The sequence below is a fragment of the Trichechus manatus genome, unplaced genomic scaffold (genome assembly GCF_000243295.1).
Source record: "Trichechus manatus latirostris isolate Lorelei unplaced genomic scaffold, TriManLat1.0 scaffold00035, whole genome shotgun sequence".
Lineage (NCBI taxonomy): Eukaryota > Metazoa > Chordata > Mammalia > Sirenia > Trichechidae > Trichechus > Trichechus manatus.
In genome coordinates, this window is record NW_004443971.1 from 14,243,797 (window position 1) to 14,262,205 (window position 18,409).

Here is an 18,409-nt window from a genome sequence, read left to right on the forward strand (position 1 = left end):
TGGGAGAGGCCTCTACCCTGATCCACAGACTTGGGACGTTCTAGCCTCTACAATCGCGTGAGCTGTTTCCTTGATATAATCTCTCTCTCTATATATATATATTTATACACTTTACTGGTTTTGCTTCTCTAGAGAACCCAGCCTAAGACACTGGGTTATAGGTTTCAGCTGCTGGAAGACAGGCAGGAAACTTCCCCATACAAGACCTGCCATAGATACAAGGCAGAGTTTGGCTGCCACAGGAAGGAGGGGCAAGGTCATTGAAAAAGTCCCACCTCTGAGACCCAGGCACATAGGGTCTTGCTTAAATGGCACTTGGACAAGGACAACAGAGCCTTCCTAACCCCACTCCTTCACCCTACCAGGGTAGAAAGCACCAAGTCACAAGCAATAGCAGTTTATCACTGGGGGAGGGGAGAGAGCATCCCTCTGTGGCACAGGTGCACAAGGAAGGTAGAAAGCTGAGGGTGGAGCACAAACATAGAAAATCCTCCAGCGCCCATGCCAAGCACAAGGTAATGCTAAAAAAAAAAAAAAAAAAAATACCAAACCCATTGCCACTGATTCGATTCATAGCAACACTAAAGGACAGAGTAGAACTGCCCCATAGGGTTTCCAAGGCTGTAAAACTTTATGGAAGCAGACTGCCACATCTTTCTCCTGTGGAGCGGCTGGTGGGTTCGAACTGCCCACCTTTTGGTTAGCAGCCAAGCACTTAACCACGGCACCACCAGGGCTCCTGAAGGTAATGCTAGAGGTACATAAAGCCAGTGGTACACTGTAGGTAACCGTATCAATAGCAAAATCCAAACCCAACTCAGCTCCTGACTACATTAACTCAACTCCCAAACCAATGGCCTAACAAAAGCGGTGTGCCCTTTCTAGGCATAAATATTACTGATCTCAGTCCCTATTGTTCTACACAAGACGTCCAGCATTTAACAAAAAGTTATAAGCCACACAAAAAAGTAAGGAAACAAAAACCTGCTGTCAAGAAACAAAGAATGTAGTCCCCGAGTGGCACAAATGGTTAAGCACTTGGCTGTTAACCAGAAGATCAAAAGATTGGTGGTTCGAGCACACTCAGAGTCATCTTGGAACAAAGGCCTGGCAATCTGCTTCCGAAAGGTCACAGCCTTGAAAACCCTATGGAGCAGTTCTACTCTGTAACACGTGGGGTCACCACGAGTTGGAGTTGACTCGACAGCAACTACCAATAACAAGTAACCCAAAGGAACGTACCAGGTTGAGAAGTGCAGCTGCTAGCCCATAACAACCAACAACCAATTGCCAGTGAGTGGATTCCAACTCACAGTGACCCCATGTTTATCAGAATAGAACTGTGCTCCATGGGGTTTTCAATTGCTGATTTTTCGGAAGTAGATCACCAGGCTTTTCTTCTGAGGCATCTCTGGGTGGATTCAAATTGCGAACCTTTCAGTTAGCAGCCAAGTACGTTAACCATTTTCACCACTCAGGGGCTCCTGTTCTTCAGAAGGGGTCTCCCAATTCACTTCTCAACCAATCGTGTATGATGAATTTAGTTTCTTCCCATCGTCACCAGCTCTAGACTTCAGGGGCATTCTTTTGATTCTTTGCCAGTTCAATATATGAAAAGTAGTATCTCTCTGTGGTCTTAAACTACTTATATTTCAAATACTGATAGGAAAGAGAATAGACGCTGCTGTCTGTATTCTCCACAGAGATTCTAGTTTTTGTGAATCCCAACATTTGCCCTGCCTGAAGGATTGTCTCTTAACTAGAAATCAATCAGGGGGACAAGTCTGTGATCCAAGAACTCTAAATCCCAGCAAGACTTGCAGACACATGGAGTAGATGAAGATGAACTAAAGGATACTGGGACTTTCCCCTAGGTGTTTCGGCCTGGGTCACTGAGGCTGGCAGGTGTGGAGGTAGGCAGGTGAGACTGAATCATGCAGGACACTGGGCGTGGTTTCCTGGATCAGCTCCAGACTTGACATGCAGGTTCCAGTAACGGGCGGCTGAGCTGGGCTAATTGCTGCAGCTGCTATTGCTGCCCCAGCCCAGCCCTGCACGTAGCAGAAGGAGGAGGAGGGGTGGGAGACAAGAATGAGGAGGTAACATTCCCAAGAAATGCCCACCATTTGAGTCTCAGCCACCTGGGCTGGCTAGACACTGAGAACTCCCCATCCTTCCCACAAGATCAAGGAGTCCCTGAAAAGCAACTGTAATTGAATCCACCCCCACCCCAGCCACGTCTGAATGTAAATGAGGCCCTTCTCGAACTGCACAGCTAGTGATGGGATTTCAGGCTGGATGGCACTGACAGTTAAGCACTGGGCTACTAACAAAAAGGTTGAGGGTTCAAATCCACCCAGAGATGCCTTGGAAGACAGATCTGGTGATCTGTCTGAGTGTATGGAGCAGTCCTATGGAGCCCTAGTGGCAAAGTGGTTAAAAGCTCAGACTGCTAACCAAAAGGTTGGCAGCTCGAATCCACCAGCTGCTCCTCGGAAACCCTATGGGGCAGTTCTACTCTGTCCTGTAGGGTCACTATGAGTCAGACTCTGACTATGAGTCAGAATCGACTCACTGGCATGCAACAACAATAACAACATGCAGAGGTGAAGGAGGCCTGGTGGCGTGGTGGTTAAGCTCTCAGCTGCTAACCGAAAAGTCATCAGTTTGAACCCACCAGCCGTTCTGTGGGAGAAAGATGTGGCAGTCTGCTTATGTAAAGATTACAGCCTTAGAAACCCTGTAGGGCAGTTCTACTCTGTCCTATGGGGTCGCTTATGAGTCGAAATCAACTCAATGGCAATAGGTTTTTTGGTTTTTGCAGATCCTTGGGTTGCTCAGCACCTCTCAAAGCAGAGTCAGCTGCGGGGCTGAGGAACCAGGGTTCAAATCCTGATTTCCTAAACTTACTAGCTCTGAAAACCTGAGAAGTTGCTTACCTTCTCTGAAGCCTCAGTTTACTCATCTGTAAAATGAGGAGCTCATCTACCTTGCCGACTTCTTTGGAGGTTGAAATAATTGCCTTTGGGATTTCTTAGGCCTCAGTCTAGGCCCTCTACTCTCCCTGGGTGACCCCTTTACTACTGGGTCCCCTACACCCAGCATGGAGCCAAGCACTCAGCAGACACTCACTGAGAGAATGAATGAATGATGTATGTAAAGCACTAACCTGGCACATTGCCTAGCACCTCCAAGCTGCTCATTAAGGAGTCAGCTGTCGATATTAAGCTCAGGTTCTCCACCAGCATGCTGAGTGACTTTGGGCAAATCATCTTCTTTCTCTGAGCCTCAGTTTTCTCATCAGTAAAAGATGGGTGGTGTTCTTCTGGATCTAGTGTCCTGTTCTACAAGTCATTGTTAAACGGTTATGATGTAGGGACTAATTTAGGGTACTTGTTCCTCCCGAAAACGGATGGGTTGGGAGAAGAAATATGTGAAGAGATGTTGGCTAGATGAATGAGGTTCTGCCAACTCTCCTTCTCCCTCAGCAGAGGAGGGGTGCATAGATGGGACAAGATTGGTGGGCAGTGGCAACATCTTTAAGAACTCTGGGTAAATCAGCCATGCCCAGCCCAGCAATGTCACTCACGGATGTTCCAGTGTGCATTGAGTGCCCGATATGCCATGCACTGAATGAGCTAAAATGGTCTTGGACATGAGAAAATCTGGTACTTCCTAGTAAGTAGCAGGGGGCTGTGGTCCCCAGCCCAGGCCCTGGCAGTAGAAGGGGCTGTCTGCGTTTCCATACTCATGAGCTTGACCCTCTCTTATCCTCTGACCCCTGTTTTAGTTATCTAACAGAAATACCGCAAGTGGATGGCTTTAACAAACGTAAGTTTATTCTCTTACAGTCTAGTAGGCTAGAAGTCCAAATTCAGGGCATCAGCTCCAGGGGAAGTCTTTCTTTCTGTGTTGCTTCTGGAGGAAGGTCCTTGTCATCAATCTTCCCCTGGACTAGGAGCTTCTCTGCGCAGGAACCCTGGGTCCAAAGGACGCTCTCTGCTCCCGGCACTGCTTTCTTGGTGGTATGAGGTCCCCATGTCTCTCTGCTCACTTCTCTCTTTTATATCTCAAAAGAGGTTGACTTAAGACGAAATCTAACTGCTGCTAATCCATCTCATTAACATCATAGTGATAGGGCTTACAACACATAGGAAAATCACATTAGATGACAAAATGGTGGACACACAATCCTGGGAATCATGGCCCAGCCAAACTGATACACATATTTTTGGGGGACACAACTCAATCCATAACAACCCCTCATCAACCATTTACTTATCAATGTCCTCAAAAAGCCATCAGTTTGCCAGGTACAGGGGCTACAAAATGAGGCCTTACTCTGGGACAGGAGGTGGGGACAGGCGTAGATTTTTTTGCTACCAGGGATTAAAAACTCAAAGGCCTCTGGGGCCACATAGGTACCGCATGGCGTCAATGGTAGTGAACTTGAGCTCATGTATCAGGCGGCCATGACTCTGCCTCTGCAGATTGTGGTCCAGTGCAAAAGCTGGCTCAGCTCCGCCAGAGCTGATTTTTCTTAAAGAGAAGCCACATATTTAGAGTTTTCTGTGAAAATTTTTCTGATTTTCAAAACTTGGCAACCTGCTCATTTTTTTATGATGGCTGCACACATACCTACAGTAGGAGGCATGGTGGGTAGTTCAGTGGTGCTTAAACAGGCCAGTGGGGCACCAGTGGCAGGGCTGGCTTTCTGAACGTGTGGCCTGTGCAGTCGTACAGGGCCCCATACTTGCTCAGAGGACCGCAGGCTCTGAAGGGCTCGTGTTTGGTTTAATATTCTGCCCTGCTGATGCCACCTTGACATTTTTTTTTTTTTTTTTGATCAAGGGTCCCCGCGTTTTCATTTTGCACTGGGTCCCGTAAATTATGTAGCCTGTCCTGATTCCAGTCAACACTCCCAAGGAATGGCCACCAGGAGGGTCTCAGCTACTGGAGAAGGGAAGGGCTGAGCCCACCTGGTCGGGGGGAAGGGGCAGAAAGGAGGTCAGGAAATGCTTCTAGAAGGGGGCAGCTGGACCCTGCAGGAGAAGGTGAGCGATGTAAATAGAGGGTTGAGGCAGAGTGATCTGGTGTTTGATCCATGGCAAGGGGTTGTACTGTATGTGTGAGTGGGTGTGGCTGTGTGCACTGTGGTGTGAGTGTGAGGTATGTATGTGTACATGTGAGATGTGTGTGTGTGAATGTATGTGGTATATGTGTGCGGTGTGTGTGTGAGAGTGTGCATGAGTGTGATGTGTGGTATATGTGACTGTGTGTGTGGTGTATTGTGTGGGTGGTACATGTGTATGAGTGTGCATGAGTGTGGGGGGGTGTGTATAGGTGAGGTGTGTTTGTGTGTGGGAGTGTGAATGTGTGTGGTGTGTGTGTGTATCAGTGTGGGGTGTGTGTGTCTATGTGAGGGGTGTGTGTGTGGTATATGTGTGTGATGTGTGTTTGTGTCAGAGTGCATGAGTGTGATGTGTGGTATATGTGAATGTGTGTGTGTTAATGTGTGTGGTGTGTGTCTGAGGTGGTGTGTGAGTGTGTGTGGTATATATGTGGCGGTGTGTGGTGTATATGTGTATGTGGTGTGTGTGTATGATTGTGTCTGGTGTGTGTGTGGTGTGTGTGCATGGCATGTGTGTGTGAATGTGTGTGGTGTGAGAGTGTGGGGAAGGCGGTGGCCAGGGCAGGGAGAGGCAGGGAAAGTCACAGGGCAGCTTAACAAATATTTATCAAGCACCTTCTCTGTGCCAGGCACTGTGTAAGGTGCTGAGATGAGTAAGCCCCAGTCCTTGCCAGCGGTGCTCACAACCCAGTAGGGGAGAGAGACATGTAAACAGATAACTGGAATGAAAAAACAGATTGAAATAGCCCCTTAATAAAAATACAACCACTTTACCTACTTCACTGAGGAGAGCAGGTGAAGCAAGATCTCTCCTGAATTAGGTGGGAGGGGTGGGGCTGCAGGGGAGAATTCAGGGGAGACAGCCCAGACAGGAGGCCCAGCCCCCAGCAGGCACACCCAAACATGGGGAGGTAACCTCCCTCGGACCTGCACACCCAACCCACAGAAGCAGATAAGAGGTGACCAGCCAGCCGCTCAGGGGAGGATCCAGCAGCCCAGCCCTGTGCCCTCCCCCCACAGCCCTCAGTCCAGGCCGCACCAAAAGGAACACAAGAGACAGGGTAGTCCCCTCCTCCCTCACCTTCCATGTCTGGGTGGGAGTCCATTCAGAGGCTTCTGAGCTGGTGAGAGCTGGGGATAAGGGTGGCTGAAGCCTGACAGACAGGGCACCAGGGGAGGAGGAAGGCCAGCCCTGGGGTTCTGGACTTGATGTGGGCTTGTGGGTTGTGCCTGCAGCTTTGCAGAGTCCTGCAGGGTGGAGGGTGGAGGGCAATGTTGGTATTGAAGTCTTGAGTAAGAAATATGTCCCTTCGGGGCAGTAAGCGTGCCCCTCCCTGCCTCCCCTCTCCAGGCCACCTCTGCCAGGCCACCGTCCCAGACTCCCTCCCAGAGCACATGGTGGGGTGGGGGTGCTGCTGCCCACACTCTGGCCTCAGAGCATCTCAGGTCTGGTCCCCACTCTTGCCAGGCTGGTGACCAGCCATTAGCCTCATCAGTGAAATGGGGACATCCAGTCTCCCCAGAGAGCTGTGGTGCAAATCAAATGAGATAATGGGCTGAGGAAACAGCCTCATAAATTGAAAACAGCAGGACAAAGGTCAGAGTATACCGCTGTGCAGCACAGCTGCCTCCCCAGCCCTTCGGCAGGGGATAAAGAGACTGGGCTCCATATTCTCAGCCCTGCTCCCCCACACGGACTCTCTGCGTGTCTCTCACTATCATTGTTGTTAGATGCCCTCTAGTCACTTCCGACTCACAGCGACCCTATGTACAGCAGAATGAAACACCACCCAGTCCTTCACAGGGCCCATTGTTGCACCCACTGGGTCAATCCATCTCGTTGAGGGTCTTCCTCTTTTTCACTGACACTCTACTTTACCAAGCATGATGTGTTAGAATCCCCTTTTTAGAGCTGAAGGAATTGAGGCTCAAGGGAGGTGCAGCAAGCGTGCCCTGGGTCCCCAAGGCTCACCTCCCACGTCTAGTTGACTTCAGGAACACAGGTGACCCCGAGATAATGTACGTAGAGAAATCAGCACAATGCCTAGCACATATTATTCTAAGAAATGATGGTTATTATTAGGCTAAGGTTCTCCAGCTGTAAGTGGCCTTGCCAGGATTGGAGTCAGGTCTGGTCTTAGGCTAAAACCTCTGCCCTTACCAGCTACCCTCTTGGGCTAACTTGCTCACACTTCAGAAGGGAAATGTGAGGGACACCATCTTCTTCCAAAATGGCTCCAGAAGATCATAGGTTCTTTCGTGACCCCATGACTGTCTCCAACCATCATCCCCACTTTCCTTCCCACATTCCTTGTTTCTCCAGGATAAGCCCCAGTTTCCATACACACATATACACGGCTTGTTCAAAATCCCTTCTTTACCCACATCTCTTCAGGGAATGATCTGGTGTTTCTAAACCAACTAAACAGTACTTCAAGTTTGCCAAATGAGTTTTTAATGTGCTCTGTGGAATTTGAAGGCTCAAACTTAAGGAACTTTCCACCTAGAAGGTGTTCTCCGTAAGTTAGCCTACAGCGCACGTCAGTAGAATGTCCTTTCTAAAACCTAGATGCACTTATCACTGTGGAAACAGGATAATACAGTTCTGGGATCTAATGAGGATTATGTTAGAGAAGCCCTAACCTAGGAGAAGCTCCCAGGGCAAGGCTGCAGGGCAGCACCAAGGTACTGCTTGAGTGACCTTAGCCAAGTCACTGGCCCTACTGAACCTCAGTTTCTCCATTTGTAAAATAGGAATTATCAATCTTCTCCTCCCTTCTTGGGAGATTAAATGAGGCAAGTGGCATCTAGCACATGGCATACAGTAAACTGTCAACAAATGTCACTTCCTTCCCCCATTCCTTTCTCATCTCCATTTTTCTCTCTACAAGACCATAACTCTGATTTCATGTCAGACAACAAAAGCTAGGATTCGTATTACAGACGTTCAGCTTACAGCCAGCTTGGCTGGAATGCAAAAGCATCCATCCACAAGGCCAGACATGCAGTTCTAGACTTCTTAGAGAACACTGGATCCAGCCCCAGCCTTACAGTGAGGAAGCAGGCCCAGAGATCACCACTTGGCCAAGGTCACAGAGCCAGTGTGGCAGCAGCAGAACCAGGCCCCAGTCCTCAGCTTCCTAAGCTCGTGTCCTTGGCCTGCACGAAGTCTTACAAGCTTTCTCACGTGTGAAGGTCCTCTCCAGTTTACTCTGCTCTCCTTCCAACCCCCAGCCAATGTGCCTGTGAGCCCAGCCCTCCTGTGACAGGAAGTCATACATAGCCCCCCACCTTCAGCCCAGTAGGACCCTGCCCTGCTTCTCTCCCCAATCCCATGACCCTATCCAATCCAGAGGCCCAAACTTCAGAACACAGATAGCCAAGACAAAGGTTAGAAAAAGCTGAGAAGGCACTTTATTGGAGGTCTCTGCCTCCATCCACAGGAGAAAGGAGCCAGGAGCCCCACCCTGAGGGTCCTGGCATCAGCCGCCCCTCACTGGCCCAGCCTAGAACACCCAGTCTGGCTACCAGCGTTTGGTGGGAGAGAAGCGGGGAGGGAACTGTCTTAGAAAAAATAGATCTCTATGTACATCTGACGTATTTATAGCACATAAATTAGGGAGTGCTCTGACCCCTGCCCACGGAGTCCAAGCACTGAGAAGGGAGGTAGGGGCCAGTGCAGGGAAGTCACTGGAGGACCTCGTCCTGTCCTCTCTGACATGCACCATGCTCTCCTACAGCCTCCCCAGCCTCCTTGGCTCAGTCCAGGTGTCCTCGGGAGGAAGGCACCGTCTGCAGCTAGTGTCTGGGACTGGGTTTGAGAAGACACCGGGTAGGATGCACTGGCAGTTACAGTCAGCAGTTGGAGTCACTTCAAACCCCCGGACTTGTAATTCCAAGAGGAGGGCAGAGAGGAGAGGCCACAGGCCTCGAATCCCAGGACAGTGGTTGACAATAAACCAACACTTCAGCTTCTCTCCACAGAAGCACACGGGGGACCATGCCCCAACAGGGGCAGCCACCACGCCCGCCTGTCCTCCTAGGAGGGCTGCGGGCCTTGAGTCCATGAGTTTGGTCCCGGGTCTAATTCAGACCCTCAGTTCCGACTCCCAGCAACTTCTTCCTCCTTCCAGCCGCTGGAGTTTTTGCCAAACTTGTAGACGAGCCGCCGGCCGTCCACCCGTTCCAGGATCTCCCGTTTATAGTAGTACCTGGGGTGGGGAGAAGGGTGGTCAGATATCTCAGGCAGGGGACATGCCTTGGAGCGCTGGTGCCTCCCATCTGTCCCACAGCTATCCTCAGGTCCCCACTCATTTCCAGCTGGACTAACCTGACCCTGACCACCACGGTTTGGCCTTCCTGAAGCTTCTCTCTCCTTCCCGCCTGCAAGGGGAAGCAGTCTTTACTCCATCGCTGCCCTCCGGCCTGTACTTGTGTCCAGGTTACCCGGTTCTGCCTTTGTTTCTTTGTAACTTATGGCTGTGCCCTGGGGCACACCATGACACCACATATTTCAGGGCTGGAGGACCCTTAGAGATGAGCCAGTTCACCCTTGTACAAGAAGAGGAAACTGAGGCCCAGAGACAAGCTGCTTAATTGCTTTAATAGCAGGAGGGCCAGGACTTGAGCGTGGGACCGAGGCTAATGCTCTTTTTACCACTGGCTAAGCGCCTTGGTTAGGACAAGCCTTGCAGACAGGACAAAAATACATTCCTGTTAATTAAAGTTTATTGAGGGCCTTCCGTGTGCCAGGCTAAGACTTTCTCCATGTGATCATTTAATCACATGAAGTAGATACCACCAGTGGCCGGTGAGTTGATTACAACTCATGGCAACCCCATCTGTGTTGGAGTAGAACTGTGCTCCATAGAGTTTTTACTGGCTGATTATTTGGAAGTAGATCGCCAGGCCTTTCATCCTACATGCCTCTGGGTGGACTCAAACCTCCAACCTTTCGGTTCGCAGCCGAGCATGTTAACCGTTTGCACCACCCAGGGACTCCATGAAATAGGCTGGCATTGCTATTATCCAAATTTGTTGGATGAAATAGTGTTGGCAGAGGTTGGTGGTGGTAGTTGGGAGAGGGCAGCGGGTACACAAATACCATTCTGTTCCTGCCGATCCTGTCTTCTCTGCCCTGGATCCCCTAGGTGTCTAGCCAGGGCATGGGGGTCCCGGCTACCAGCTCACCTCATGGCCCGGCTCAGCTTCTCGTAGGTCATGCTGCTGTTCTTTTTCTTTTGGCCCCACAGCTGGGCCACGGCCTCAGAGCGCAGGAACTTGAAGACGCCCTCGTGCCGGTTCTCCCACTTCATGAGGCCCTCGTTGAGCTCCGGGTGGATGAGGATGTCCCGGATAAACTCCCACAGGTGGGTGCCTCTGGGGGCTGCAAGGCCAGAAGCCCTCAGTGAGTGGGCCAGGTGTGTGGGCTGTGTTCCCTCACCGCAGGCCAGCTGGCCCTGCCCATCCCAGCATGCTGCTTACTAAGGGCCAGACACGTGGAACAGGCCTTACTTGGTGCCACGTACTGCACCGGCCACTTCGCTCCTGGCCTCCTCCCTAGATGGGAGCTCCCAGAGGGCTGTATGTCTGGTTGGGATACAGTGACTGAGACACAGTAGTGCCCAGAGGAGCTCCTGGTCCAGTGGGGCCGCAGTTAAAAAGTAACCACACCAAATGGTGACAAGAGCTGTCGTGGCAAGTATATGGAGCAAAGAATTGGCCCCAGCCTGGGGGATCAGGGGACAGCGTCTCTGGAAAAAACACCTCCCTGAGGACAAGAAGAAAAGAGCCAGGCCAAGTGTGTGTGTGAGGAGCGACTGCATGAGCAAAAGCATAGGCGAGAGAGACCACGGAGCTTTGGGCAGCCTCTCGGTGGTTCGTGGTGGCTGGTGGACTCAGGGACAGGATGGCCTGGTGGCTGGAGGGGTCGCCCCCTCCTCAGCCCTCCACAGGCTGGGAAGTCCAGCAGCCTAGGCACCCCCAGACCATGCTCTCTGCCTGGAGTCTCAGCCCACTGAGGGCTCTTCTGGTGCTCCCTGGCACACACCAGCCTCCTCCTCCACCACCAAGGTGTCCCAGCAGGCAGGCCAGGGGCCAAGTGCAGAGGACTAGAATAGGTTGTGAAGGAAGCCTGGCCCTTCCTCAGGAGCCTCAGTTTCCCTCCACTCCAGGACCACCCAGGGGGGCTGTGCAGTGAGGTGGTGGCTGACTGTCACCATGGAGCCCTTCCCGCCGTGCGCAGCCCTCACGAGGCGGGTGGCAGCGTGGAAGGCAGAGAATGCAGGGAGAGGAGGAATGCCAGCAGTGCCACAGTACCCCTCCCCCGGCCCACCCCCCGCCTCCGCACAAAGGGGGTGACCCAGGAGCTCACCGTGCTTGCTCTTCTTGCCCTCCAAACACTCCCGGGACTCTTTGCTCAGCTTTCGTGGCCGGCCCCGCTTCCGCTTCCCGTGCTTGGGGTCCCCCTTCTTATAGTCTGGAAAGCCATCTATGAGCAGAGGTGGTCAGTCAGGAAGAGCAGGGATGAGGGTGCTGGCAGAGCACCCCTCCACAGGAAAACTTGGCCCCTGCCCAGTGGGACACCCTCTTGGGACGAAGAAGCCTCCCTGGACTCACCAGTAGGGAAGAGCTTGCTGCTGTCCGTGGGATCCAGGTCCACGTCGCTTCCACCGGAGTCTGAGGAGTGTGAGCTCTGGGGCGTGCCAGTGCCTGGGGAGGCAGGCCAGGTGAGGCTGAGGCCCCGCACAGCCCAGGCGTCTCTGGGTAGGGCCCCTGAGGATGCCGGGACGTGCTGCCCACCCCACCCCTGCTTCCTTCCAGAGAAGCCTGGGTTCTAGTGCTGGGACCCAAGAGGCTCAGGGCATTCGGGTGAAGGGACAGTGGTCCAGACAGGGCCCTCACCTGCAGTGGAGACATCCGAGCTGCCAGGGGAGGGGGCTCCGGCCCCGTAGCTGCTGGGGTAGTATGGGCAGTCCTCCAGCAGCTCCTGGACGAAGGGGCTTGCCTGGTCTGGGAGGAGAAGATCAGAGATAAGAGGGACTCAGAGGACCCGCAGGAAGGGAAGACTGCCCACAGGTCTGATGAGCTGCCCTGTTGGTATTTTTCTAATAGCGGGGAGGAAGAAGTCTTGGTGGGGGGGTCATCTCTAGCGTTCTGGCGGGGGCAAGGATGGGACAGGACAGGCTGGGAGGAGAGGTAAGTGGGTCCTCACCTAAGGGGCCCATGTCTCCTAGGGTCTCCTGGAAGGCCATGCCATCCTTCTCCAGGAGTTCAATGATCCAGCTGAGTTCGTCAGACATGCCATCCTTCTCCAGGGGTTCGATAATCCAGCTGAGTTCATCAGAAGAGCTGGCAGCTGGCAGGGAAGGAAGACGAGGTCAGGGCCCAGGCTGCAGCACACTCCCCTCACCCTCAGGGCTCCTCTCTGGCTGTGCCCTCTGGCCTGGGTCTGGGGTCCTTCCCATCGCCGTGCCAAACTCCACTCAGCCTCCCTGAGAAGGGGGGGAGTAGGAAAGAAGCCAGCCCCCTCCCAACTCCTGGGTCCTGCTGGCATCAAAAGCAGGGACAGACTGCCCAATAAGCAAGGTTCACACGGGCTTACCGCTGCATCCTTACCAATCTGCAGTGCACAATTTCACCTATTTTTCACACTTTTCACCCACGTGAAATTGTGCACTACAGATCAGTAAGCAAACACAAGTAACCCTGTGCATACTTTGCTTAACATAAGCCCGTGCGTACCTTGCTTAATGTAAGCCCGTGTGTATCTTGCTTAATATAAGCCCTTGCGTACCTTGCTTGCTGGTTAATCCGCCCCTGACCAGGAGCCTGGACTCACTGAGGTCCTGCAGCTGGGCATGGAGCTGGTCCCCCAGAGGCCCAAACACCAGGCGCAGCTCCTCGAGGGCACAATTGCAGAGCGTGGCCCCATCCATGTCGCACCGCGAGAAGTCAATGGAGCTAGCATCGTACTTGTTCTTTTCCACTTGGTAGCTGATCCAGTCCAGAACCTGGGCCTTCGACCAGAACTGGGGCTGCTCCCCCGACCAGCTGGCTTTCTCTACAAGGGGCCGGGTGCAGCAGCGGGGTCAGCCCACGCCAGCTGACAGACCCTCCAAGCCCCCTTCCTGACGCCCATTACCATCTGACGCCTCAGAGAACCTTGCCGAGGTAGGGGCAGGAAGTGGTATTCACGGTAGTCACACCTCAGTCACATCATCCCAGCCCCTAGCCCTAGAACTGGTTCAGGGGAGTCTCCTCCCTGCCCAAGCCCCGTGTATCCAACAGGCTGTAGATGGATGTGTCGCCCCTCACCCTGCCTGAGACCCACCTGTGCCCTGCAGAGGCATCTGTGTGTTACTGAGGGTCAGCACCACGTCATCAGCCCCGAAGTTGGCCGCAGGGGGAGCAGACACCAGGGTGGGGTCCTCTGAGCTGTACATGGCACTGAAGTAGTTGCTAAAAACGTTGCTAATCTCACAGGTTGCAGCCATGAGGCTACCTGGGGAGAGAAGGTGAGGTTGGTGAGGGGCCGGGGTCCTTGCCTTACACTCCATCTACTCCGTTCTGGCCAAGACTGGAGCAGGAAAAGCCGATGCCTTGGTAACCCCTGAGGGTAGGAAGGCGGACATCTCTTGGGGCACCCTCTCTTCAAGAAGGGTTCCAAGGTCTAAGAGTGAGATGAGGGAACAAGACCCCCCGTCTCGCTGGGACTCCCTCCTCAGCCCACCTTGGCCCCCAAGTAGGACTGGCAGTCATGGCCACCCTATCCCTCCCGGGAACCATCCCTCCACTCTCTGACCTGCAGGACACCCCCACCACCCGACACTCCTGCTTGGAAATTCTAGATGGGGAGATGCATGGGCAGGTTCACAACTGCAAATCCACTAGACCCCTCCTCAGTTTCCCAAGGCCCAGACTAGGGAGTATACAGATGAGGGTCCTACCAGAGTGGCGCGGGGTGCGGGTGCGACAGGCAGGCAGGCAGGCTAAAGGGACAGCAGACAGGCGAATAATCCAGGCAGCAAAAAGCTCGCCAGGTAGCGACGAGGCAGCTTGCCTCGCTCACCCCCGCCCTTCTAAATAGAGTGTGAGCTCCTCCCCGCCCCAGAGTCTTTATAGCGTGCTCCCCGGTGGTAACCTGAGCTGGTGGCTCATTGGATGGAGGGGATTTCCTGGCCTTTAGACTGGGCTCTTGGCCCCAGGTGATTTGCATATCATGTGCCACTTGCCCAGATCCTAGCAGGGGTGCTGGGAAATCAGGCTCGGCTGGTTTAATGATTGTCAGAGTCTGTAATCCCACACTCTCTGGGGTTGGGCACAGGGAACTGGCTTAGGCGGGTGGCGGGAGAGCTGCTGGGGTGGGCATCTGTGCTTTCAGCCACCCCCTGCCTGAGGAAATTCCTCCCAGGGGTCAGGCCAGGGATGGCTGGGGAGCCGGAAAGGCAGGTAGGGGAATCTGAACCCCTGGCTGAACTGGGTCAAAAGGCTGTTGTTGTCATCAGTTTCAACTCCTGGTGACCCCACGTGTGCAGAACAGAACTGCTCTATAGTTTTCAAGACTGTGACCTTTGGAAGGCAGACTGCCAGGCCTGTCTTCCGAGGAACCTCTGGGTGGGTTCAAACCACCAACCTTTTGGATAGCAGTTGAGTGCTTAACCATTTGTGCCACCCAGGAACTCCCTGCTAGCCCCTAAATGTCTGGAGAGCTGAGGACAAAGGGGCCTGATACGGAGAGAGGTTACTGAGGTTTAGGGATTTTTCCCACAACACCCAGGATTCTGGGCACAGGCTGGGAGGCTCTCCAGGCCTAACTCCAGGCAACACTCAGGGGCTAGTGGGTGGGGAAGGAGCTCTGTGGTACAGTGGTTAAACACTCCACTGCTGACAGGTCAATGTTCAAAAGCACCATTTATTCCACATGAGAAAGATGTGGCACTCTGCTTCCACGAAGATTTACAGCCTTAGAAACCCTATGGGGCAGTTCTACTCTGTCCCATAGGGTCGTTATGAGTCAGAATTCAACTCGATGGCAACGGGTTTTACTGGGTGGGGGCCAGGCCTGCCAGCCTAGGCCCAGGCCTCCAAGGTCGCCAGCCACAGGGCCCACTTGCTGGCATCGACTTTACTGGCGAGGTCTGGGCACACTCTTTTGCCTGCCTGAACCCCTCACCCAACAGGGTTGCTAGGGCCACTTTTGGAGAGACCTGGCTCTTCTTAAATGTTCTTCCCTCAGGCCCTGATGGAACCCTCCTCAGCTAGGACTGCTGGAGATGCTGGGATCCACACAGAGCTGTTTATCCCTCTCAATGTGGTCCCCCCTGAAACCCTGGTGGTGTAGTGGTTAAGTACTACAGCTGCTAACCAAAAGGCTGGCAGTTCAAATCCACCAGGCGCTCCTTGGAAACCCTATGGGGCAGTTCTACTTTGTCCTGTAGGGTCCACTATGAGTTGGAATCAACTTGATGGCAACGGGTTTGTTTTGTTTTTTTTAACCTGGTCCCCCATCTAATCACCAGGTCACCACCTCCTGTTTGCCGCCCTCTAGTGGTCAGAAGCCTGACTACCGGGGTCATGTCATTCAAAGAATAAAAAGGTACACACGGTAATACTTTATTTTTCCCAGACATTTTTACCATACTCCCCAATTTAATCCCTACTAAATCCCAGTAGGGAATGCACAATGATCCCCATTTTATAGGTGAGGAAATTGCAGCTCAGAGGGGTTAAATGGTTCTCCCAGGCCACGCTGAGCTAGTTCAGTGGTATGGCTGAGATTTAAACCCAGGTATGCCAGATGCCCAAGCCCGCATGCTTTACCTATACTACGTGCCCCTCCTGGCTTCAGACCCGTCCTCAGCTCCGTAGAAGGGCCCCTGTGTCCCCTGTGAGCACAGTAAGTCTCCCATGTGTGTGGTCCTCTCTATGGACTCAGCCCATGACGAAGTTCTATGGAACCCCTTTGAGATCCTGGGGATGGGGTAACAGTGGTGAAAAGGTGGACATGTAGTGTTTCCACAACTCTGTGGTCCTGGGCAAGATTCTGCACTTCAGTTTTCTTATCTGTAAAGTGAGGAGGTTGTTTGAACTTAACCCCTAAATCTTCCTGATCTAGTTTTTTATGCATCTATGATGTAAGATCTTTGTATCTCTCTTCTTTCCACTCCTTCATTAATGCCCACAGCCCTGGGTGACCCATGGCACACTCAGCCTTGGTGAGTGGAAAGGTTCTAGAAAGAAAAGGTTACTCCAAGTCCAGATACCCCTTTAACTCTCTAGCCTGAGGACTAAGAAAGTCCATCCCAGGGAATCTGCTTCTTATCTTCCTTGTCTCTCAAACTGTGGGGTGCTTAGGAGAGAGGGGGGTTAAGGGCCAGGGCCCCCTCCACTGGGCCAAGGGTGGCAGGAGAGCCTGGGGGTCTGACGGTAGGATTTTCCCCAACCCTTCAGGGGGCCTCCCCCAAGAAGCCTAAGGCAGGCACACCCTCTGCCCAGTCACTCTCTCAGGAATGTGGGAGAACCGGCTTCTAGCCCCAGGACTGCTCACGTGCTCCCTGCCCTGAGGATGGGTGGGGTGAGGAGGATGTATAGAGAGTGATTAAGATCTGCTCCCTTGCCTTCAGGGGGCTTAACAGCAGAAATGGAGCTGAGGCATAAGAATCCTTACCTCCACATATTAATGCCTTCAATAGCCAAGTGAAGGTTATGGAAGATAAGTGTGAAAAGCTTAGATCCTGAGGTCTGTCTTAGAGGGATTAGGGGTGGGGGGCAGAGAGCACATTCCAGGAAAGCTGTCAGAGAAGCTGTGAAGCAGGAGGCAAGGGGCCTTCCCGATACTCTGCCAATGCCAAGGACAGACCGCTGACCTTCACCACAGAGCTGCCCAGACAGAGGCACAGCCTCACCCTGGGGATGGTGCGGAGGTGCCAAGAGCATTGCCCCCAGCCCTCTAAGAGAACAGGAACATGGGTGGGGCAGCAACACAAGTCAGGACACACTTATGGAGTCAAAGAACTGTTTTTAGAGGACAAGCTTCCAGCCCTTTGCTTTCACAGTGACTCGGTCCTGAGGGTTTTTGTACAGAACAAGGAAAAACAGCCACTGGTCTCAGAGCTAAGCTTGACACCTGGAGGCACCTGGATGGCCATTAAGAGGCCCTCATCTATAGCATATTGAAAAAGCTATCCAATCGCCAGGGCCTGGAGTAGCTCTTACAATCCTGGGCCCCCAAACTCCTCTCTTAAGACCCAAAATACCTTCTCTGCTGAAGCTCTGGGTGTGCTATGGGACAGAGGCACTCAGCAGCCGGCCACCTGGTCACCACTGTTTCCTGGCTTTTGCAGAGAGTGAAAACAAATCTATTTAAGTAGCTGAGTTGTGTTCTCTTTCCAAACCCCCGTGCAGGGAAGGGCAGAGTATTGATAACCTCAAAGCCAAGGACAAAGCCACAAATGGAGACTGGTTCAGGAGTGCCCTGGTATTTAAAGAAAGGCAACTTAAATATATTTCAACATTTCTGTGCAACCCTCCCCTCACCACACCACCGAACTCAAGTTTCTAACTGCTTAGATCCCCAGGATGAAGCCAGGAAATCTCAACTTCGTGCCAGGTTCTGAACAGACTCTACTTACCATACCACCAAACAAGTTATCCAGGAGCAGAGGAGGGGAGGCCCAGGGATACTGAGAAGGCTGGGGAACGACACTAGAACCCTCATTTTAGCAACGGAAAAGATGGATAGGAGGATGCTGCAGAGAGAGGCCTCAGCAGCCTTCCCAGAGAACTGGAGTGCTATCCGTGTGTCCATCGCTCCAGCAACGATCGCCGTGGCATGTTTCCATGTCTTCGTGTGAACGTTCAGGACTCTCACCCATTTAGCCTGGGAATCCCCTAAGGGCAGGGACACTGTCATCTTCTGGGCCTACTCCAGCGACCTTCTCAGAACACCCGTACACAGAGGGGACACCTGGGAGAAGAACTTTTTTACAATTAAATTTTTTTGTGTTCTTTTTATTATTTTTTTAATTGTGTTTTAGGTGAAAGTTTACAGAGCGAATTAGTTTCTCATTAAACGATGTACAAATTGTGACACTGGCTACCAACCCCACGATGTGTCAACGCTCTCCCCTTCTCCACCCCGGTTCCCTGTTTCCATTTGTTCAGTTTTCCTGTCCCTTCCTGTCTTCTCATCTTTGCTTTTGGGCTGGTGTGCCCCTTTAGTCTCATATACATCATGATCGAACTATGATGCATGCTCCTCACATGTGTTACTGTTGG

The 18,409-nt window shown here is 52.5% G+C and overlaps 1 protein-coding gene across 1 annotated transcript; it reads right to left on the reverse strand.

Moving 5' to 3' along the window:
• Positions 1–9,216: 9,216 nt before the first annotated feature.
• ELF3 (E74 like ETS transcription factor 3) lies at positions 9,217–17,945 on the reverse strand. The gene is made up of 9 exons (XM_023730271.1): positions 17,389–17,945; positions 13,464–13,634; positions 12,927–13,193; positions 12,345–12,488; positions 12,035–12,142; positions 11,750–11,842; positions 11,505–11,621; positions 10,322–10,517; positions 9,217–9,342 (listed from the first exon to the last, which is right to left on the reverse strand). The coding sequence occupies exons 2-9, from the start codon at positions 13,624–13,626 to the stop codon at positions 9,228–9,230; spliced, it is 1,203 nt and encodes a 400-aa protein (XP_023586039.1). The 5' UTR covers positions 13,627–13,634; positions 17,389–17,945; the 3' UTR covers positions 9,217–9,227.
• Between the last annotated feature and the right edge of the window lie 464 nt (positions 17,946–18,409).

Bases quoted from the DNA above. Each gene is read 5' to 3' on its own strand.
- ELF3 (XM_023730271.1), bottom strand. From the start codon at position 13,626: ATGGCTGCAACCTGTGAGATTAGCAACGTTTTTAGCAACTACTTCAGT. The intron at 12,143-12,344 runs GTGAGGACCCAC...TTCTCCTCCCAG, and splicing joins AGGAGACATGGGCCCCTTAG to ACCAGGCAAGCCCCTTCGTC. The intron at 11,843-12,034 runs GTGAGGGCCCTG...CTGCCTCCCCAG, and splicing joins CTCGGATGTCTCCACTGCAG to GCACTGGCACGCCCCAGAGC.